At 33.8% G+C, this 25,196-nt stretch overlaps 2 protein-coding genes and 1 non-coding gene across 3 annotated transcripts in view; 2 read left to right on the plus strand and 1 right to left on the minus strand.

Moving 5' to 3' along the window:
• EYS (eyes shut homolog) overlaps positions 1-25,196 on the minus strand; it is a 1,652,430-nt gene that overhangs the window by 1,108,340 nt on the left and 518,894 nt on the right. Inside the window, 3 exon segments of the mRNA XM_044253753.1 lie at positions 2,574-2,681; positions 2,875-2,971; positions 12,551-12,810. Of these exon segments, the coding sequence (XP_044109688.1) occupies positions 2,574-2,681; positions 2,875-2,971; positions 12,551-12,810 (465 nt within the window).
• Positions 22,173-22,306, plus strand: LOC122898288. The gene has a single exon (XR_006382958.1). It is a non-coding gene; the product is annotated as a small nucleolar RNA SNORA70 (small nucleolar RNA).
• Positions 22,326-22,744, plus strand: LOC122909514 (60S ribosomal protein L10-like). Its single transcript, XM_044253778.1, has one exon. It carries the CDS (start codon positions 22,367-22,369, stop codon positions 22,667-22,669), a length of 303 nt encoding a protein of 100 aa, XP_044109713.1. The 5' UTR covers positions 22,326-22,366; the 3' UTR covers positions 22,670-22,744.

Raw genomic sequence — 25,196 nt, forward strand, 5'->3', positions numbered from 1 at the left:
ACAGAAAATAATAGAAATAATAGAAGATTATCAGAAACCTAAGCAGGTTGTGATATAAATTGTGAGAGGAATTCTAGATGTTAGATCTCTATTAAGATAATCAAATATATCCCTTGGTGTCTGGAGAGAAACGGTGACCTGGCAAATGAGTCTTATTCATCCTAATCAATGTGTATCCAGTTGAATTTGTCCAACTGTTATTTTTTGAAAGATATTTTAAAAGATCTAATGAAGATATATCAATTATCTTCAAATTGATCTACAAATTCAATAAAATTCCAATAAAAATTCTACCAATCTTTCTTTCTTTGTTTAGATGTAAGGATTTATACAATACATGTTGATTATAACAGAACAAAACTGTCAAAAATAACTAAAGCTTTCTAAAAGAGATAAAAATATGAGATTTCTTGCCTTACCAGTATTGAGATATTTCAAAGGTAAGTAATTAAGATTTATGGTACTGACACACGAACAGCTAATTGAACTAAGGAAACAGAATAGAGGCAAAGAAATAGACATATTTGTATATGGGGACTGGTTCTGCAACCAAGAAAGCAATGCAGATCAGGCCAAGCAGTAAGTAACAGATGAAGTTATTCAATACATATAGCAGGCACAATTAGTTAATCATATGCAAAAATGAACTTAAAATTCCTACATAGACACAAACACACACACGCACACATGCATGCAAAATTTCCAGATAAATTAATTTAAATAGAAAGGGTGAAACTTTAAGTATTTCAAAAGGAAATATAAGCAAGATTCTTTTGTCCTAGAATAAACTTTTTAAAAAATATTGAACCACTCTTGAATCCCTGGAATAAATCCTACTTGATTATGGTGAATGATTCTTTTATAGTATTACTAGATTGAGTTGCTAATTTTAATGTATTATTGGATTGAGTTGCTGTTGAGGATTTTTGTAACTATGTTCATTGGAGACATTGACCTGTAGTTTTCTTTTCTGTGTGTTGTCTTTATCTGTTTTTGTTATCAGGGTAATGCTGGCTTCATAGAATGCATTTGGAAGTTTTCTTTCCTCTTCTATTATTTGGAAAAGTTTGATAAGAATACTATTGGTTCTTCTTTAAGTAGAGTAAACATTTTTAAATGAGATAAAAAGGCAAACCATAAGCAAACTGATTAATTTGATTACATTAAAATTAAAGCTTAGCACTCAAAACTTATCATAGAGAAGGTAAAATGTCAATCTACAATCAATAGAAATATTTTCAGTAAATACAACTAATAAAAGTAGTAATAACCAAAATATAGATCATCTTTTTTTTTTTTTAAGATTTTATTTATTTATTTGAGAGAGAGAGACAGTGAGAGAGAGCATGAGTGAGGAGAAGGTCAGAGAGCGAAGCAGACTCCCCATGGAGCTGGGAGCCCGATGTGGGACTCGATCCCGGGACTCCAGGATCACGCCCTGAGCCGAAGGCAGTCGTCCAACCAACTGCGCCACCCAGGCATCCCAGTAATAACCAAAATATATAAAGAGTCTTACAAATCAATAAGAAGAAAACATAAATGGGAAGATGCCATAAATAGGCATTTCTAGAAAGGAAAAATTAAACTTCTTAAAATGGATGAAGGAATGCTTAAACTCCTAAGTTATGATGGGAACTCAGGAAAAAAAAACAAAGATATATAATTTTACACACAGCAGATAAGCCCAAATGGAATATCTAAGAATATAAATAGGGACATTTACTCATTTTCACTAAGAGTGTGAATATTCCATTTTCAAAGTAAAATGGACAAAAATGATATAATACATGTGAAAACATCTACCCAATGATCCAACTATTCCATTTCTAGGTATGAAATCTAAAGTAACACTAGCACTTGTGTACTTGGGGAAATATTTGAAAACCTTAAGAGTATTATTATCGCTAAGAAAGAAGAGTCAAATAACCCAGATATCTATGGCCAGAAGACGGATAAAGAAATGTTGACACATATTTAAATGGAATATTGTACAACAGTTAAAAATGAGCAACAGATGCAGAAATGTCATATTCAACATAATGAATTATATCTGAAGACTATACACAATATTATTTCAGGTATATTAAATGCTAACTAAGTGTTTTGTTGAGGTGGGTATACAAATAGTTAATACTATATATAATACTATATATATAGTTAATACTATATATATTGAGGTGGGTATACAAATAGTTAATACTATATATATATTAATATATATATATTTGACCCAAGAGATGGGTCAAATAGGTGATGGGGATGAAGGAGGGCACTTGTGAGGAGTACCAGGTGTTGTATGGAAGGGTTGTATCAGTATATTATATGCCTGAAACTAATATTACACTGCACTAACTGAAATTTAAATAAAAACTTAAACATAAAATCTTTGTTCAACAACAAAAAAATTCAGGATATTCAATATGGTTGGGGGAAAAAGTAGAGGAGTACTTGGGGATAAGCACAAGGATATTGGGAAGGTTCTGCTCCAGTTGAATGACAGGAAAATATATGTTCATTTTATTTTTTAAATATCATATACAAAATAATTGATTAAGTAAAATATAGCTTCTCACCTGTTTGCCAGATCCACACAGGTCCCATTATTTTTGCAAGGTCTAGAAGAACACTCATTTGTTTCAAGTTCACATAGAGGACCAGAAAACCCAGGTCTGCAAACACATCTTTTAAACAAGAAATTTAATACCTCCATTAGTATAAACACATAAAGTCAAAGCTTCAAATAATTGTAGCATGGCAAATTTTTAATAACCAGAAATGTTGTTCAATTTGTCAACTGAAATTATAAACATGGATGTGTTTAGATACACTGAGATGCATAAACTTGTATCTCATTATTTTTTTGGTTTTCTCTACCTGAAATTGTTGACCCCATCTTCACAGTCACCATAATTCTGACAGGGAAGGGAGAAGCACTCATCCACATTAATTTCACAATGTTCACCCTCAAATCCTGCAAGGAGAGATGAAATGGATAGAGATGAGCAATCTGCACTTTAGAGTGTGAAAATCAGTCAGTGCTAAAGAGTCTGCAGAAAATGCTCTTAGTGGAAGCTTAGAAAAAAATAGATATTACATAAAGAAAGAAAATACCTCATCTCTGGCTTCTCATCTTTAATTCACATAACATAAATAAAATTATGCTAGTTTCTAATAAACAAGTTCAAAGGAAAGAATTAAGGGAGGAATACTTTACTGAATCCTTTAGGAAAATAGGGTGTTGCAAATGTTCCTATTATTTTAAGGTACTTAAATGTTTGAACAAGAAGATATGAAACAATCTGGAAAGCAAATGAATTAATGTGATGGCCAATCTTAAAGTAAAATTGAGCTTCAGCAATCAAATTTATTCAAGACAGTTAGCAGATGAGGCAAATTATTTAATTACTTTCCATATCCAAGTGATTCAAAGAAAACAAATTATTTTGATTCAGAGCTACATAATCACTCGTCCATTTAAACACATGCCACTTATATTTTTTTAAAAAAATAACAAAGAACTTGAAAAAAATTATACAGACTTGTAAGAGGCAGTTGTAATTATTTAAACACATTTGTGTCAGAAAAAATCAGCATATCACTTTTTAAATACATTAAAGTGATGCCTGCATGGCTTGGTCAGTTAAGCATCTGCCTTTGTCTCAGGTCATTATCCTAGGGTGCTGGGATCGAGTCCCACATCAGGCTCTTTGCTCAGCAGAGAGCCTGCTTCTCCCTCTGCCTGCCTCTGTCTCTCTCTGACAAATAAATAGATAAAATACAGTAAATATTTTAATGTTTATAATTTAAACAATTACTTCCCTGATTATATATAACTATATAAAACAAAATATATTCTGTTATACTAATATTTTCTTGCTAATATTTTTTCAATACTAGTTAGAAAATATGTGAAAAAAGAGGATTTTCCTTTCTCTTACTTTTTCAGTGCTATAACTAAGTACCAAATAATTGCAGTGATATTATAAATGACAATATGTACTCAGATTTTTTAGTCCGAAGAACAGAAGGTCATTCAAATTGTTCTACAAAACCTGCATTTATTATTGCATACACGTAGGCTTGGTTCTGAAAGAGCGGGTTACACAGAAATGGCCATCTTCCTTCCCTAACACCACCTCATGACGTCTCTCCTTTCAATCTTCAAATATCTCTTCATGTTGAAAGCTTCAAGTCGCTTGGAATATTAGCATGCAGATGATATAGCATAGCTTCCTTGATTTCTATTTCTATATCATGATCTTTTAGGTTGGCATCTACTGCAGGGTGGAAAATCCTCTGTACTTCCTCAAGAGTTCCGCAGGAGAACATAGTCTTACTTTATCCATTCACACCATGCTATAAGCCATTGCCATTCTCTGTGGTGCCTACCACCAAGTCAAGGGGCAAACCTGCCTCTCTACCTGGAGTTTGGGAAGGGGGCATTACCTCTTATAAAATCTGGCTGCCTCTTTCGTAGGAGATAATATGGAAACCTAAAAACTACTTACCACAAAAGAAGGGGGACACCTGGGTGGCTCAGTTGGTTAAGCAGCTGCCTTCTGATCCCAGCGTCCTGGGATTGAGTCCCACATTGGGCTCCTAGCTTGGCGGGGAGCCTGCTTATCCCTCTGCCTCTGTCTGCCTGTGCTCACTCTCTCCCCCCTCTCTCTCTCTGATAAATAAATAAAATCTTTAAAAAAAAAAAAAAAAGAAGGCAAGAGTAAAAAGGAACAAAGTAGAGATACAAGTACTACAGAAAGTAGAAATCAAATAGCAAGATGATCCATTTAAAGCCATATACATCAATAATTACATCAAATGTGGTTTAAAATTTTTTTTTCAATAAAAGGCAGAGTCAGCCAGGCTAAATAAAATAGCAGAACCAACTACATGGATTCTAAAGGGAATTTGCTTTAAATATAGAGATGATGATGAATTAAAAGTAGGAAGATGCACCAAGAAACACTTAAAAGAAATCTATAGTGCCTATGTGTCTAGCAGATCAGGCAGTCTTTAGGTCAAGTCTCATTATTAATTTGTCGTATTTTTTTCTTAGTTTTCAAAGCTTTCAAGTTTAACTCCGAAGTTGCATGCTTGTAATTTCACCCATGCAGTCAATATTGTATCCTCACCATTAAAAACAAAATTAAAGAGTTATTTCCAACTTAATATGATTCTCTAAATTTTAGGTAAGCGAGTTATAATTCCAACACATTTTACCATTCATCAATCACCACTGCTATCATATTTAAATTATAAATGTTACAGTACAATTATAAATAACAATTTCTTTAAATGTGGGTTTTTTGTTTTTGTTTCTGCTTTTATTTACAAGTTAAAGATTCAGAAAGTTGGATGCATTACACCATTCTATTTTTAGCTTTCTCTGGGAGGCAGGGTATTTTGACACTGATATGTTTCTTAGAAATGTTCTTTGAGGCACTGGGACTCAGGGGCCTTGACTAGCCGGAGAAGTAGTACCAGTGTGCCCTCCTGAGTTCAGCTGGGCTGATAAATCGGAAGAACACTCAGAACCTACAAACTTGGGAAACTCACAGAATAACCTTGTTTTCTGTGATTTTGCCTTATTCATTTAGTTTGACATTTCTGGCATGGAGCTTTGTTACCAACCAGCAACATATGTCAATGGGCTGAGGAAATTAGATTGCTAAAATGCAGTAGACATTGGGAGAAAAAAAATAAAGTAGACATGGACTACATTTAAAATAAACCAAAGCTTTGCTGAGAAAGCTTGTGTTTGGGGGATTTAAAGGAGAAAGAAATGTATATATATATATTACACTTTCCATAGTCCTTGGTGTTAGAAGTATTTGTTTGTGTGAAGGGTATTTGTTTTGAATATATGCAGTGACAGCTAAAAGTCTGTCAAAGCTTTAAGTATGTTGAATTCATTCTATGCTACTCTCCTGTTTTTTATCCCTATCCAGAATTCAGCTGACTCTATTAACTGCAATAGAGTTCTTTACACAAAAATAATGGGGCATTCTCAAATGTCTTGGATTCTCTTATCTTTTCTTATAATGGCTTAGCTATACCTTGTCATAGAGAATGCCTGTGATTGATCAATATTTTTACATTTTCCCATCCCCCAAAATATTTCATAAGTTACTAAATTCATGTTTAGGAGCCAAATCAATGTAGATTATACGTATAATTTTTAAACTCACTTAATATTTTCTATTTCTAAAAAATTTCATTTTTTATTTCATTCTCTAGAAGGGATGGCATAGAACAAAGTACATTAACAATAGTTAGATTTTCATGAAACTTTATGAGGAAACATTTTGTCATTAGGTCTAGACCTTGACAACATTGGAAGTAATACCATTTGGAATAATTAGGAATGAAAGTAAGTAGGGAAAAACTAGATATATCTTTCATGTATTCAATAAGTTAGTGTTAAAATCATACATTTTAAAATAAAAACTAAAAATATTAAAAAATGACCTTTTTCAAAAGCATTATAAAGCCATTATTTTTGTTTTTTTCTTAATTAAAAAATTAATTTACCTGGATTTTAAAGCTTTATGAAAACAAGAAAAAAATAAAGATTTCTCTCGGCAAGTCAGAATTTTTTAAAATACTGTTTTATTTAAAAAGAATAAATATTGTTTTATTTTTATTTGAAAACACGAGATACAAATGTTAGCATTCTTGAAAAATTAACCAACTTTTACAAAACAGTTGCAGATTAAATCCAAACATTATGAAATATGACAGGATAGAACTAATATTTCTAATAGGACTAATAAGGTTTTTTAAACACTAATTTTAAGAAAAAATTTTAAAAATGAGTATAAAAGCTCATATTTTATTTTATTTTATTTTAAAGATTATTTATTTATTTGACAGAGAGAAACAGAAAGAGAGGGAAATTAAGCAGGGGGAGTGAGAGAGGGAGAAACAGCCTTCCCCCAGAGCAGGGAGTCCGATGTGGGCCTCAATCCCAGGACTCTGGGATCATGACCTAAGCCGAAGGCACGCTTAACAACTGAGCCACCAGGTGTCCTAAAAGCTCATATTTTAAAATATAACTAATAATTAACATGATTTAAAGTTATTTTGCAGCAATATATGTTTTCTTTGAAGAATTTTCCTAGTATAAATATCTACAGCCATTTAAACCTAATAGACACATGCTACCACACAAGCACATATTTTTAATTGTCAAAAAGTGTAATTTTTAATTTAGATAAACTATATTGTCAAGTGACACATTTATTTGGTATTTGGAATTATACGCCTTAAGTAATGTGGCATTACCATAATAATAGTATATGTACCAAAGTAATAAACATGTTTAAGTGCAACTGCTTGCCTCCTCTGGTACTACAAATCCATTGAGCTTAGAATCCTGATTATAAATCAATAGCACATATAAATGATCTGATTTTTCCTACTACTAAGACATTTTACAAGCACTCTATGCCACATTTTAATCCTTTGTGAAGTGTCATTTAAAAAAAAAAAAACACAGAAAACTTTTGCTTCTTTCACATTGGAGACATATGGATGAAATGGCTACATTTAGAAACTAAGCCCTTTAAATTAAATCGAAAGTATTGGATAGTGTGATGTTCTTGCCTATAAACTGAGACATAATTCAGAGTAGAAAGACAAAGCAGCTTTCCTAAAGAAAATAGTAGAAAATAAATATTTTTAAAGCATAAGACGATTTTAGATCTCTCACTATATACACACACATGCTAATAACGGAGACTGATGGCATGCTATACACGCATCGACATGCATGTTATCTAAAGTCCTCTCTATCTCTGTAAACCTCATATCATTCTTTTTTTTAAAGATCTTATTTATTTATTCGATAGAGAGAGAGAGAGACAGCGAGAGAGGGAACACAAACAGGGGCAGTGGGGAAGGAAGAAATAGGCTCCCTACCAAACAGGGAGCCCAGTTCAGGGCTTGACCCCAGGACTTTGGGATCATGACCTGAGCCGAAGTGAGACGCTTGACCGACTGAGCCACCCAGGTCCCTCATATCATTCTTATAATCCATTTATACCAGCCTGCAAGTTGAACTCAGTTTATTCAACTCTTGTGCTTAATTCTCTTTCCCTTTACTATAGATAGTAAGATAGTCCTCTTTTGATCACATACACTATAAACAAAAATACTAACTTATAAAAGGAATGTCATTTACTGGTAGCCTAGCTGGGAAGGATACCTAGCAGTTTTCAGAGTTTGAGAAAGAACCCTAGTAACTGCCAGGACCAGTTCTTTCACAAACATTTCTCTCTTACTGCATTCAGATCTCCATGTGAAGGGAACATGGTGTTGGCTGCACCAATTGTAAAACTAGCAAAAAGTGAAAGCTTTTTTCTCTTATCATCAATTCCAAGGAAAGGCTCTGAATGCCAACATTCCAGTCCTATGCTGACATGGATCAATCATAATTGCCAGAGAGATGGGATTTTCTCTCTTAGTTTGAGTTTCCCAAAACAAGAATATGAGGTAATAATATGCATACAAGTAGCTTATTTAAAAGGTGATCCTGGAAATTATTGCAAGAGAATGGAGAAATAAAATAGGAGAGAGAGGGGCTTAATGAGCTGGTTAGTTTACTGTGGGCAATGAAGTCTCCAAGGCTGCTGGGGATCCTCTTAGAAATCATGTGGAACATAACTCAAGAGTTGTCACACTACATAAAAAGGGTGGGGTATGCATCCGCAAAGTAAGAGAGAGCTCTTACTATGTTGTACTTGAATAGTTAGTTAATTTATGTGTCTCTCCTTGAACTTTAAATTCAATGAGGGTTTGTCTCTGCCATGTTTAATTTCCCCCGAACCTACCTCAAGACTTGACACATGGTAAGAAATCAATAATGGTTGCTGAATCAGTTAATAAAGAATATATTTTTTAAATCTCTAGAACACTACCAACATGCAGTTACAAGACTGGCATGTGTTATATATAGAGCATAGTGCAGAGAGGCAAAAAAAAAAATGTGTAGTATAAAATAAATGCTGAGGTGTGTAAATTGATTGCATATTAAATTGCCAAAAACTAACACTATAAGGTACTAGTGTAAATCCCATTTACTTCTAGGAATCTTATGAAATTATATTTGTCTTTCTATGTGCTATTGTTATACTTAGTAAAGCAGAGATTTTTTAACCACAGAAATTGTTTTAACAGATAGGATTTTATATAAAACAAACTTGTATTAAATTATTACTGCTAAATGCTTTTCTGTCTACCTATTTCCCACTAGAAAATGTTCAATGTTCATAGGGACCAAATTAACTCACCTCCATTCTAAACAGAAGACAGAAGCACAGCCCTTACTTTCTCCTGCAAAACATGTTCACCATAGTTCTAGTGTTTTACTACAGCTATAATTTTTAAGTAGCTCACATTGTACCCAAATGGATTAGATTGTTTTGACTATAAGTTTCAATCACACTAAGCAAAATAGTTTACTTGGTGAGCATTCAGTTTGGCATAAATCAAAGTATCAGTTATTCTAGTTGCTGGTTCTTCAGAGTGCATTTTAATGCCATTCATAATTTAGTTGATTAGTATATAGTCACATTACTACTCTGGCTTTGGGATTTTATTTATATTCATATTTAAATTGTGACAGACCCTGTAGGCTGACTAATAACCGTAAACAGAATTTCAAAAATGCATATGCTGATCTCCAAGGCCTTAAGCCTTAAGTCTCTTTTCTTGTGATGCCCTATATTCTAGTCACTTGGCAAACACAAACAGCTTGCAAAGAATTCCAGTGGAGCTTCCAAATCCTGTATCTGTATAAGAGGTTAAGTCTTGGAATTCTTTGTGGTTTAAAATTTCACTACTTTTAAAATGAAATTTGATTAGAATATTTTCCTTAAAAAATAATATAATGGCTTTGTGTAGATCCTATTTCAAACAACAGGTATTAAAATGACTCAGGGCATAGTGTCTAAAATATTCCACAGTCAACCTCTTTATAATATTCTAAGGTAGCTTTTTAAAGTAATGTCACAGGCTCTAGTTATTGATCTGCTACAGAGGTTGAACAACTAAAAGCAACAGTAAGTAAAAATTTTGGGGACGCCTGGGTGGCTCAGTTGGTTGGGCAGCTACCTTTGGCTCAGGTCATGATCCCAGTGCCCTGGGATCGAGTCCCACATCGGGCTCCTTGCTCCGCAGGAAGCCTGCTTCTCCCTCTGACTCTGCCTGCCACTCTGTCTGCCTGTGCTCACTCTTGCTCTCTCTCTCTCTGAAAAATAAACAAAATCTTATTAAAAATTTTGTATAGTAGTTAGATCTGATTTGCATTAACTTAGTCCATAATTTCTTACGTTTAGGAATATTTTTCAATTTCAAATATATATGTGTGTATATGTACATACACATATGTATGTACACACACATATGTATATACATACTTATGTATATACATACATATATGTATGTACATATATACATATGTATATATACACACATATATATTTGAAATTGTGTATATTGTTATATCATTATTATTATTATTGTATATTATTATATATTTGAATTGTGTATATATATATACACACACACACTTGCAAAACAATTTAGAAACAATGTACTCTTCACATATCTCTTTGTGCTGAATCATAATTAGAAAGTGACAAACACATGATTCATTGTGCCCACCTGCTACTGTATCCAAAGTATTAATTTGAAATGGTCATATTTCTCTGAAAGACTTAAGTATAATGATGAAGTTCCAAGAAGACAAACAAGATTTTACTAATATACAATGGTGAAATCTAAATTGTCCTCAGGATATTTTGTGATGCTCGTGAAGCTGGAAAGTCTTATTACTAATTTGATAGTCATTGATAAGGTTTTATGATATCTCTGAACTTTTTTTCCCTCATCCCACAACAGGAAAGGAATCTTACTAGATTATATAAACTCATTAAATGCATTTATTAATTGCACATAAATTATCAAAAATTTTACATCAAAAAACATGCTCACCTTGTAGAAAACTCTCTTTGGTGAAAACAGAGGAAGTTTTATTTTAATTGAAAATATGCTGCTACCTCTCATTAAATATTACTTATATTCTGAGACTATTAGTTTGCTAAGTAAAGCATTATGGATAATTCTGCTGAATAAATGAGCTCCTCCCCTGCTACTGAATACTATTTCAAAAAGTTTCACTCTAAATGTTTGTTAAAAGGTAATTATCCACCTAATTTATGTACTTTATAATTACTGAGGTTTGCAGGGTATCAAATGTCCCCCTCACATTTTTTTCTATCTTGCTTTTCCTGACACATTCCTGCAAACATGTGTCTGTCCATATGCCTTGTATGCCTGCATTATTTGCTTTATAAAGCCCATGTCACTTTTGCAAAAACAATTACTAATGGCTCTCCAGTTTATAGTTCAAATCCCTCAGAAGGTTCAGAAGTTTTTGTCATGTACATACATTCAAGGACTTGACTGTAGAGGCTTGTAATTATCCTATACCTCAGGAAGTTCTAGAGGCTCATAAAAACAAACAGGAACAGATTTGACTAAGATACCAATTAACTGGTATAGTCTAAGCTGACCTTTTAGGACAGAAGAGTAAACAAGTATTGTCCTTATCTTTAATAAGCCTCTTTTCTAATAGGATAAGTAACAATGAAAGAGACATGAAGCCATGAGTTGGTATTAGGAAATAAATATTAGTTATAGACTCTTACACACAGTGTGATTTTTCTATTGTGCTTATGACACACTCCTGTTACACTGAAAACCTACAATGTGCTAGTTTTATGGCAGAGGCATTCCTGTTGAAGATGGTAATAGTTCTTCAGAAGCAAGCAGTACATGAGCAGTAAACATTTATATAGGTCACCTGTGCACTAATCAGACCTCTTTCAGTTACATCTGAAGAGATCCTAATCAAGCATCTTTCAAACTGTGTAAGTTATTATTGGCTGATATGACCCAGAAAACCAGAAGTAATTTGCTTCAGGAACAGCTGGATTCAGGAGTGCCAATAATGCTCTTTAATCTGCCTGTTCTCCATCCCCTTCACAGACTCTATTTTATGGTACAAAGTAGCCACCAGAGGCACGTGACACTGGCTTAGCAACCAAAGTGGAAATAAGTGGTGTTCATAGATAAGTTCATGAAAAAAGTTACAGTGAAGCATTTGACTACCCTAGATTCTATCTATACTTATTTCTAAGTAACAGCTATTGTTAGGAACACTACATAAACAAGATTATTCAGGAAAAAGAAGCTGTTAATAAACAATGGGAAATTTCTTTAAAACAAACAAAAAAGACGAAAAACTACAAAATTTTGTCCCCTCCCTGCCCCCCCATCGTCCCTCCTCACCATACTAGTTAGTCTAACTTTTTAGATTATTCCTCTAGTCTGTTTATAATACCTATATTTGGAGTCAAATAATCCTTAATTCTCTAATATATGTAAGTTTTCTCTCACCCATTTTTAAGGAGCCATATCTCATAAAAACAAAATAAACCAAACAAACAAAAAGTGAAAAAAAATTAAAACAAATAAAAGCTCTTACCTTCTCTACACACACAGTAATGAGTTCCATCTACCAAAGTCAAACATGTTGAGTTGTTTCTGCAAGGGTCACTGAGTGGATCACAAGGGTTATAGTGTTGATGGCAAAATTTTCCAGTATAAAAGGGTGGACACAGGCATACAAATTGCCCAGGAATGGTAGACTCATGACAAAGAGCTCCATTCATGCAGGGGTCAGAGTCACATTCATTTATTTCTTCACTACAGTTTTGTCCAGTCCATCCAGATGTACACTCACAGCTGAAATAAAATTTTAAGAAGTATGAACAGTACTGTTTCAAACTTATTCTTTATATTTTAATGAATTATTACACTAAACTAATATGTGGCATTTTTATTTATAACAAGATTAAGAAATTATACATACTTTAAAAACATTATTTGCCTAATTTCCTGAGACAATTCAATGTATATTGTTGCAAGACTCACTGCAATGGCTAAAATAAGATTTAAGAAGAATTTGGTTTGCATGGAGCACTGGGTGTGGTGAAAAAAATAATGAATACTGTTTTTCTGAAAATAAATAAATCAATTTAATAAAAAAAAGAAGCATTTGGTAAATTCCTAACATAGTAGGCCACTGAAACAGATAAGAGAACAACTATGCTACCAATTTCAATTTTCACAACTATTGAGTTTAATTACCAATTGAGAAAACGTCTTCAATTATTTCTTTTATGTAAAATAATTTTCACTGTTTAAAAGACTGAGGTGATATTTAATTCAATATCTTTAGCAACATGTTATGCTTATAATCACCAGAGTATTTATAACAAGGTGTTCCTTTATGCTAAGCATCTGGATTTCATTCCAGTTTTTGCCTGCTTTTAAAAACATCTTTTCTCTAATATTTGAATAATGTGGGAAAACCGAAGAGAAATCAAATAAATGAAAAGTAAAGCGTTTGGATCTTGTCTGTACCTCACAGACTCTAGCTCAGTCTAACAGTCAACCATCTAGCATCTGTCATTCTCTCAGAAATTATTGAGTTCAAGGAGCACTATACTATCAGTTATTTACTAATCCTGCACATAATTTCATCTTCCCCTAAAATTTGCTTGTCATACCCTTTAGAAGATTTATAAATAAAAAATTATAAACATTTCCATGATTAGCCTCCACAAATTAAACTTCTGGCTCCCAAGTGTGAATCTGAATCTTCATATTCTCATGTATATAGTATATGCTGAACATATTATAAATATTAATTGATATATGAGCTTCAGTTGGAATCATATAGGCTTACCTGAATTCTTTCATTTGGAAAATTGAAGATCAAAGAGCTTAATGAAATTGGTAATCTCAGAGAATTATTATAAAGATTAAATGATATAATGAATAAAAAGTATATATAGTGCCTGATAGCAACAATCTCTACCTACCCATGGTGGTAGCTAGGTGCTGTCACATAATTTTAAAAAGCGGGTCTGAAAAACAATCTGAGGGGTTTGAAGTGACAGGGGTGGGTGGGAGGTTGGGGTACCAGGTGGTGGGTATTATTGAGGGCACGGATTGCATGGAGCACTGGGTGTGGTGAAAAAATAATGAATACTGTTTTTTCTGAAAATAAATTAATTAATTAAAAAAAAAAAAGCGGGGTGCCTGAGTGGCTCAGTGGGTTAAGCTGCTGCCTTCGGCTCAGGTCATGATCTCAGGGTCCTGGGATGGAGTCCCGCATTGGGCTCTCTGCTCAGCAGGAAGCCTGCTTCCCTCTCTCTCTCTCTCTCTCTGCCTGCCTCTCCATCTACTTGTGATTTCTCTCTGTCAAATAAATAAATAAAATCTTTTTTTTAAAAAAAAGCAATTTTAAATTGAAATTTTAAATTTTAAAAAGACCCACAGCAAATATCATCCTCAATGGGAAAAAGCTTGCAGCCTTCCTATTGAGATCAGGAACAAGACAAGGATGCCCACTTTCACCACTCTTGTTCAACATAGTATTAGAAGTCCTAGCAACAGCAATCAGACAACAGAGAGAAATAAAAGGTATCCAAATTGGTAATGAAGAAGTCAAACTCTCTCTCTTTGCAGATGACATGATTCTTTAAAAAGAATTTTAAATAAAATATGCATCTCAACAGTGAGGATTGCTTTAATTTCTAGTGGTACTTTTCATTTATTTGTCAATCACATCTTATTTTAAAATGGTCAAATGCATTATTCAATTTGATACCTCCAATAATGCTTTGAAATAAGTAGGAGATGTGTTTTTTTATTTGTTTGTTTTGATTTTTCATTTTTAATTCTCACTTTATAGATGAGATAGCCAGAAGTGCAAAGGAGAAAAACGACTCATCCAAAGTCACCGGTTGGCAAACTTAGGATCTGAAGCCTAGAACTCTTCCTTCAAGTTTCTTTATTTTCTTTCTTTTAATTTTCTCTTTCTTGAAGTTTTCAGTTATAATACTATCCAATATCTTGAGAAACAATGTTAAAATTAAATATATCAAATCCCAGCAAAATAGCTTCAGTGCATTTACGTTACTTAAAGTAGCTTTACTTCTAAGTGGTATTGCATAAATATTTTTCTTTTTCTTGTATTCTTTCATGAGTACATAATTTCAACTTGACTACTTTAAAAGAGTTCCCTGTGAGTAACCAATAATACTTGAGTATTTAACATATGTGCTGACTGTTTGTTTTATCTTCTCAAATAACAGGTGGCCCAAGATTTCATGTGGTGTCCTTACGAGGATCAAATCCTCAGGAAAGCATCTGGCCATATGTCAATAGGACTGATGATGCCAAGGCGAGGCTTTTGGAGATGAATGAATATTTGTAGAAAATAAAGTTCTAAAAAACAAAGTCACTATTTATTACTAACAATCAGACCTATACATTTACATATTTGAATCTGCTTTTATATATGTCAGAGAAACTAGTCTCTGATGGATGGAGAAAAACACGTTTTATGTGAGAGCTCCAATCTTGTTTTTATTGTATCATGAAAAAATTTCAGGATTTAGTATGAACTGGCAGGATTTTCCAAACTCACAGTTAGAAGCAGAATTTTTATGGACTGAAATATGAAACAAACCAAAACACGTCTTCTATGACTTTTTTTTTTTTAAGATTTTATTTATTTATCAGAGAGAGAGAGGGAGAGAGAGTGAGCACAGGCAGACCAAAAGGCAGGCAGAGGCAGAGGGAGAAGCAAACTCCCTGCTGAGCAAGGAGCCTGATGTGGGACTCGATCCCAGGACGCCGGGATCATGACCTGAGCTGAAAGCAGTTGCTTAACCAACTGAGCCACCCAGGCGTCCCTATGACTTTTTGAATATACAATTTCCAGTAGTAAATACTTGAAAATGAATTTAATGTACTTAAAGGTAGACTAGTATATTCTAACTTGCTGTCTTCCTAGTGAGATAATCAAAAATTCACTGGCATAAAATACATTGAATTCCTTCTAAGAGCAACACTTCAATTCTTACATGTTGACTGAAAGAACCAAAACTAACAAAATAAAATAAAGTAGATTTCATTGTTATAAAATAGGACAAAGGAGTATTAAAAAAAATTAGCTTCAAAATCTTAATTGATTCACATTTCTAAATATTAACCATTCTATATGTTTATCTCACCTTAAATATTGATATGCAATGACTAAATATTATTTAACAATATTTATATACCTTTTTTTGTATAACTATATCAGCTTTTTTGGCTATAAACTTATAAATACAAATATCACAGTATACATAACTGAAAAGACTCTCTTCTTTTACTAATTAATTTACTCAATATTAATATTCACCATTACTCGTATGCAAAATAAAATCCCAATTGAAATTGGAAGGCAAAAAAGAAATGATAAGTGGTGGGGGGGTGGGAGGTTGGGGTGCCAGGTGGTGGGTGTTATAGAGGGCACGGCTTGCATGGAGCACTGGGTGTGGTGAAAAAATAATGAATAATGTTTTTCTGAAAATAAATAAATTGGAAAAAAAAAAGAAATGATAAGAACATAAATATAAAATAGTATTATTATATTTTTAATGTCTTAAAAAGTTAAGGGCACATAAAAAAGAAATAAAAAATACAGGCTAATCAGCTAAATCATTCATTCCTTATTTTATTGTTTTATCCATTCACCTATTTGTTCATTCATTCAGTTATCTCATCAGGTATACCACTAAAAAAACTGTATCAATCATGTGTTAGGGGTAATAGTATGAGTAATAGTATGTGCCACTGGATGGCACAGTATGGCTTAGGTCATGATCTCAGGGTCCTGGGATCAGCCCTGCATCAGGCTCCCTTCTCAGCAGGGAGTCTGCTTCTCCCTCTCTACCTATCCCCTCGCCCCAACTCACACTAGTGCCCTCTCTCTCTCTTTCTCACTCTCCCTCTCAAATAAATAAATAGAATCTTTAAAAAAATAATAATGAATTGTACAACGATCACTAGTATACTCTTGATCTCTGCGATCCTTTTGGGAAAAAAAATGTGGAAAACCATTTAGCTCACTTAAACTGGTAAAGTTTATCTCAAGTAAGCCACTTATTTTATTAGTAAAATTAAAAGTAGAAAACAGGACCAAAGACCATTCTAAAGAGCATCATGAAAGTGTAAAAATGTAAGACATAGAAAAGACTGACATAGGTGAAATGAAACAATGCAAACAGTCTAAAGTGTTACAGTAAGGTGAGGCTGAAAACTATAGCAATAACAGTGAAACTACTTTCCTTTGCATTCTACCCTTGAAAATATTAATGTTTTCCTGTTGTCTTTAAATATGATAGAGACAGAATCGGGTTACTATAGGGAGTAGAAGATGGATAAAATGGGGGAACCTGTAGCATGAAGATCATTCAGGAAGCTATTGTTTGATTTTTGGTAAGAGATTATGAGGACCTAAGCAAAGGCATTAATTAAGTATACCATATTTGAACTTCATTTCTGATATAGACTGGAGAAGATTTGGACAATAATTAGTATAAGTTGATGAGAAAGAGTAAGTAATGGGGAGTTTTTGGTGGATTTTAGCTTCAGTATTAGAAAGACAATGGTGCCATTCGGTGAGATAGGAAATGACAATAATGAAGATGGGAGAAGAGGGGAGGGTACTGATGCTTAATATATACTCACTTAACTGCATGATTTAACACGCTGTCCTATATGTGGTAAGAAATTCAAGTAGTGAACTCTAGAAACATCAAGCCTTGTAATAAAAATTCAAGAACCATTCTAACAACTATTATCAGCAATAAATTAGTGTCAAATAAATTTAACATTGGTCTTTTTATACAAAAATATAAAGCTAATTCATTAAAAATATAGAACAGTTCCTCTATATTGTGTGATATACTCTTCAATATTTTATAATGAACCTATATTTTATAAAACATCTCCTATATGGCAAATAATAGGTAGGAAAAAAATTTATACTAGTCGAAATACCTACAAACTCTTGATTGGTAAAAACAATTCTTTCTTTTATGTGTTTTTTAAGGGTGAAGAGATTGAATATGTGCTCTGCATGAATTCAAGGAATTCTATTTTAATATTAATAAAAAATGATCTTTCTATTTAGTTTATCAAGCCTCATTTATATATATATACGTATATATATTATACAAACATATATAAAGATATACACTTCATGATTTGGGACACACACTATTCATCTATCTATAGACAACTTATAAATCATTTATCTAGACTGAAGGAACTATTTTCTATATTTTTTTAAGCAATGTACATTTTGATGTAAATGAACTATTTGGATATTTCCTTGGAAAATTCTATTTAAATTATCTATGCATTCAAGTATTCTACATGATTTAATCTCTATGCTGTGTGAAAAAACAGTTGATCAATAAACTTTTTCAGAGTTGTTGAATTCAAGTTGTTGATCAGAATCTCCAAAAATAATTCTAGGGTTTTTCAAGATTTAAGGGATTCCTCATTTCATAGCAAGAAGTTGAAATACAAAATGCATTGGGTCAAACCTCTAGTACATTCACATTTAAAGCCTGAAGAAGATCTGGTGAAATACATGTTGTATTTGCAAGAAAAGCCAAAACTCATGCACTTAAAGCCAACTCAATGTTGGACAGTAAAAGCAGATGCACATTTTTGCCATGATAATCATAATACAGAAATGTAAGAATGGGACATTTGATCACTGAGACAGATGGTCAGATTTTAGCAGGTTTTGTTTTTTTTTAAAGCTAGAACAAACATAAAATAACTTGAAAGTGAATTTAAAAATAAAGAAAGTGACTTTTTTAATAACAATCTAAATAAGGTAGAATAAAATAGTTGCATAAAAAGGCTGAATACAAGATAGCTGACGCTACCATTCTCTGGGTTTACCTATTGATAAGGAATATGGCTAATACTACAAGCATGAATAACATGAATAATTGCATGATTAGCCTTTAATCATAACCTCAGTTTATATTTAAAATGTATAAATTTGATATCTTTAAATTCTTTTTTTTTTGATATCTTTAAATTCTTATATTTTGTATTTTATTTTTGTGTTTTGACAGCACGTGTGTATAAATAAAATAAATTGATGACATTTTCCTGAGCAAGGAACTATTACTTCTGGCTCTTGGTTTTTCCCAAAATGGATCCTTTGGACAAATCAATGTCAGTTTGCTTTTAAGTATAATTTTCTAAATATTCAGATAAATTCATAGTTGTACCTTTTTACTCTTTAAGTTTTTATCTAAATATACATATGCATGTGAATGAGAATGTATAATATAAAGCATATACACTGTGTTCAAACACTATTCAATCTGATTTAAAAAATATATATAAAAAAAAAAAAAAAAAAAAAAAAAAAAGGGACGCCTGGGTGGCGCAGTTGGTTAAACGACTGCCTCCGGCTCAGGGCGTGATCCTGGAGTCCCAGGATCGAGTCCCACATCAGGCTCCCAGCTCCATGGGGAGTCTGCTTCGCTCTCTGACCTTCTCCTCGCTCATTCTCTCTCTCACTGTCTCTCTCAAATAAATAAAATAAAATCTTAAAAAAAAAAAAAAATATATATATATATAGCATATTTAAAAATATATAAAAATAAATATAAAAATATAATGTAACAAACAAATATATATAATGTATATAACATTTTATTTTGTTTTATTTTATTTTTTTAAAGATTTTATTTATTTATTTGAAAGACAGATCACAAGTAGGCAGAAAGGCAGGCAGAGAGAGAGGGGGAAGCAGGCTCCCCACCAAGCAGGGAGCCCAATGCGGGGCTTGATCCCAGGACCCTGAGATCATGATCCGAGCCGAAGGCAGAGGTTTAACTCACTGAGCCACCCAGGCACCCCTATAACATTTTAAATACAGTTGGAGAACATATATAATCATAAAATCTCTACATATATTCTTTTTTCCTTCAAGTACAGTTTGACTAGGAGACAGACATTTAGAATACAAAATAAGAAGCAGAGTGTTATTTAAAGAAATGAAAGTACTGAGATATGGAACTTAAATTTATGAACATTTTGAAAAATAATTCATAAATGTGCATTATGTCAGAAGTTTTACAGGGAGAAACATTTTAAACTCCAAATTTAATAAATGTCAGATTTTAAGTTTCAAAAGAAAATCAACTGAGCAAGCAAAAGTCTAAGTACTTTCATACATTTTGAAAATGTATTATAAGCAAATAAGAAATGAAATAAATCTTTAGTTTGTTGTTGGGACTAGCAGTATAATAAAAGCTGTCTCTGTTATAAAATGTGTGTTTGTATTTGATGTATATATGTATCAGCAATTTATAGCCTAATTACTAATCATGAATTCTTAGTTCTAAGGTTGTATGCATATAATATAATTATTATGGACTGTAGCACAATTTTGGTTAGCCAATCCTAAAAATATGTGAAATAAAAATACTTAAGAGGAAAGTTAATAAGTATTTACAGATATATAAATTATTATGGGCCCATTTTCCATTAAAATTTAAAATATCTCCGGGGCGCCTGGGTGGCTCAGTGGGTTAAAGCCTCTGCCTTCGGCTCAGGTCATGATCCCAGGGTCCTGGGATCGAGCCCCACGTCGGGCTCTCTGCTCCGCAGGGAGCCTGCTTCCTCCCCTCTCTCTCTCTGCCTGCCTCTTTGCCTACTTGTGATTTCTCTCTTTGTCAAATAAATAAAATCTTTAAAAAAAAAAAACTTAAAATATCTCCTTTAAAATACTTTAGATAATATTCACACAGCCTTTTGTTTCTTCTTAAAGGAGGTATGAGATTGTAGGAATAAATTAGAAGAATAGAGATGAGAAAAGAGAAAAAGGGAGAAGGAAGGAGAAGTGGAGAAATTTCTTATAAAAAATGTCACTTCAGGTCCCCTGTCTTATATGAGCTATGTGGAAGTTATCTGTATGTATGATCCTACTTCTTGACTGGACCCTTTTTGGCATTTGGTCAGTCAATCCTTGGAAGCTTGTATAAATTGATGCCCCATCATAACTAGGAAGAAATACCAGAATTATTATAGTAAAGAGTGGGGAAAAAATCAAAAGCTCAGCAAAATAAGCATGCTAAACTATGTATTTTATATAAGGACACAAGACTGGTCTTATTCTGTAAAAGGATGTGGAGACAACTCTTTTTATCAAAGTGGTAATATATATGCTTTTCAGAGGAGCATGAACTTCACTGAGAATCTTAGTTGTCCTTCGCACACAAAGACTGATTATAGGAGATACTGTTACCAAAATTGGCTTCTTGTGGAGTTAACAGGATTGGGGGAATTTCAAAGGACTAGGTAATGGCACATAATCTTTAGAGCAAATAGGGTAAAATTATAATGATCACTAACTTTAGAGAGGTAGAAAGCAGGGTTCTGATCCTCAGAGAGCCATGGTTATATGTCATAAAACACATTGCCTCTAGAAGCAGGATAGATTAGTAGACAAGAATATTCTTCAATTTACATAATCAAAATAAATCAAGACAGGATAATGAGGAGGATGAGGGCAGCCTCCCCAGCTAAATATGATGATCCTTTGCCCAGATTTCAGACCTCAAACCCACTAGTTGAAAGAGAGGCCAGGTGCCCAGGAGAAAACACACTGTAACACCACAAGATATAGCAATGATTCCACCAACAGGATCTATAGCCATATTACTTTTGTATCTACATTTAGGAGGAAGAATGACAAACATTTCAAGGATTTTGGACTTTCAATGTAACACTGAAATCTAAGTTTCATAAGTTTCATTTTCCTAGTATGAGAATGGAGGCATATAGAGGCAAGGGAATAAATGTACCTGACCCAGGCGTAGCCACAGTGGGTCCACTAGTTCCAACTGACATTTCCCAGGCCATAAAGATATACTTGAAACAGACTTAATTTTTCATTGGTAGAAATTTCACTCCTTTTTTTTTTTTTTTTTGCCTGGGGATTAGAATTATAAAGAATATTAATTGGGGAGCACCTGGGTGGCTCAGTCTTTAAGAGGCTGCCTTTGGCTCAGGTCATGGGATCCACCCTTGCATCTGGCTCCCTGTTGGGCGGGAAGGTTGTTTCTCCCTCTCCCCCACTTGTATTCCCTCTCTCACTGTCTCTCTCTCTTTTTCTCTCTCTCTCTGTCAGATAAATAAATAATTTTTTTTTTAAAAAAGAAATTCTGCAGCCAATTAAGCCGACTGTGCTCTTTGTCTATGGGGGCCCAGTGTGCCATGGCTGCAAACAGTAGCCTTCTCGGTAGTGTATGCAGCCTGTTGATTGTATGGGTTGCCCTAAGGGACCTTGGAGACAGCACTTTTGGTGGATGCTGGGGTCTGACCTCATGGCTATCTCCAATTTAGGCTGCAGACAGGAATGCGGGGTGCCTTTGGAAAGCCCCAGGGCACAGTAGCCAGGGTCCACATTGGCCAAGTCATCATGTCCATCCGTACCAAGCTGCAGAACAAGGAGCATGTGATTGAGGCCCTACGCAGGGCCAAGTTCAAGTTCCCTGGCCGCCAGAAGATCCACATCTCCAAGAAGTGGGGCTTTACTAAGCTCAATGCGGATGAATTTGAAGACATGGTGGCTGAAAAGCGGCTTATCCCAGATGGCTGTGGGGTCAAATACATCCCTAACCGTGGTCCCTTGGACAAATGGAGGGCTCTGCACTCATGAGAACCTTAGCACTACCCCTTCCCGTCATATTCATGCCCACCAATAAATCCAACTTCCTGTCAAAAAAAAAAAAAAGTTAATTGGAGCCACTAAACCTCTCTCTTCCCTAAACTCCCACTCCCCAGTTAGACAGTTATAATGAATTTGACATCTTAGTAAGAATTTTCAGACTACCATGTCATTAGTGATACCAGAGAAATACACTTTGGTTATATGAAGAATTGGAGGTATTTACTGAAGAAAGTTTATTATTTCTTTACATATGCTCAACAACAAGATATCCGATTTCTTAGAAGGTGATGCAGAGGTTCCCTTCTGTAAATATTTTGTAGAGTGACACTAATGATTTCATTTCCTTTTGGGATGCCTTTAGCAGTGAGTAAATGCCAAGTCAAGTTGACTACTCACAGTAGAAATGTTGTATGGTGGAAATAATAGCCCAAACTTTGACATATGTGGTACTGAAGCCTGGGAAATTGAACATATCAAGTTGCTGAAAGAGCATATTGCTTTCCAGGGCTTGATTGTGCGTAAATAAAAACAAATGATCTTTTAGTGTTTTGTTTTGAGTGCAGACGTGTATAAACTATCAATCAATATACTTCAACTTATTTTGCTCCAAACATGAAAATATTTTCTAATTTGAGAGTATATTATTGGGTTTAATATTTTATCTAGATTTTCTAAAGTGAATGTTTGAAATTCAATAATTCTAATTATATAAAGACTACTTTATTTATATCTGTATTACATCCAGTGTTACACTTCAGAATATTGGGTAATATATTAATCCCAGTGCCACTAGAAGGTGCAATCGTGAAATATGTAAAATTCTGAGTATGGAGCTCCACCAGCTGACTCTTGCTGATCCATTCACCAGTTATTCATGGCATTTATGCTATTGTCTAACTGACCATCCATATTAAGGTCCCATTCTGTTTTGTTTTAAGAGTTTTCCTGTTCTCTCTCCATCAAATCTTACCTGTCTGCCTCTCATTTCCTAGTAATTTATTTAACACCTGACTAAATATGCTATTTTTAGCAATGGATGAAATGTTTATCCTTTTTCCACACATTTTCACTTCAATAAAAGCCTTCAATGTCTCTATTAAAAAGTGTTTGTTTGCCACATCTGCTATTAAAACCAGACGATATTTTTATGTTTTGAAGGATAATCACTGTTCCAATATCAGGTATTATGTTCATTTTAATTGAATAAATAGATCCACTAACACCTGAATTTACTGTTTATTGTTTTTACACTTTTATTATATCTATAAAGCTTTGATTGGGAGAGAACACAAATATATTGGAATTTTTGAATGTTCACTTGTTTTCTTATTTTTATACATAAATCTATACATTTTAGAGTAGGATTTAATGTAATTTATGTTCATCTGTATCCTCCTAAACTCTAAATATATAACCTGGCTTTCACATGCCAAAATCCTTTTATTTTTACAAGACCAGTGCTCTAACCCCTGAGCTGTAGGGCCAAAATCCTTTTATTTTTAATATCAGATTATAGATAGTGTAATATAGAACTGAAAAAGTAGTGTGGACATTATCAGTTACCTATACAATACCTGTTCTCCCTTGCCTAGTCCTTCAGATAACTTTTTTTTTTTTTTTTCAGGTATCTACTCCCTCCTCTGTATTTCACATATTAAATGGGAAGTTGATCCTATACTGAAACTCTATGTCAAGGGTGTGACTGCTCTAAGACAGTGAATTTCAACTTTGACTACACATTAGAATCATACACTAGTTTGTCAAAATCCTAAAGCTCAGATTGCATCCGAATCCAATTAAATCTAAATCTCTCAGGTAGGATGCGATCTTAGTATTTTTTTAAGTGGTTCCAGTGTACAGCTAAGTTTACTCAACTCCTGAAGTATCTTTTTTTTTTTTTTTAAAGATTTTATTTATTTATTTGTCAGAGAGAGAGGGAGAGAGCGAGCACAGGCAGACAGAGAGGCAGGCAGAGGCAGAGGGAGAAGCAGGCTCCCCGCCAAGCAAGGAGCCCGATGTGGGACTCGATCCCAGGACACCGGGATCATGACCCGAGCCGAAGGCAGCTGTTCAACCAACTGAGCCACCCAGGAAGTATCTTGTTTAGGAATTAGGACTAAACTAAGTAGCATTGATTTAGCCTGGGCATTTGACACAATGCAAAAGATGGGCATTTACTGAGATCTTGTGAGACGTATGTCCCCTGCAACACCTCTAATGAGGAAGCCTCCAGAAATGATGCTCTCTCTCTTTCATTTGATGCCATTAGGTATTTATGTGAAATTAGGAAGGCTAATATAATTTTGCCACTATGAAGGAGTATTTTACTGACACTGTAGGGGCTAGGGTAGGCTGCCCAAAGATGGGCCACTTTGGCATGAACATTAGTTTGTAGTAAAAGCAATCAAAACCCAGCAGATTCAGGAAAAGCTCTTTACTGCCCTCTCAACTGTCTACCTGAGGGAATTAACAGAACTTAACAGAAATCCCTCTTTACCTAAGAAACTGACCTGCA

The sequence above is a fragment of the Neovison vison genome, chromosome 1 (genome assembly GCF_020171115.1).
Source record: "Neovison vison isolate M4711 chromosome 1, ASM_NN_V1, whole genome shotgun sequence".
Classification (NCBI taxonomy): domain Eukaryota; kingdom Metazoa; phylum Chordata; class Mammalia; order Carnivora; family Mustelidae; genus Neogale; species Neogale vison.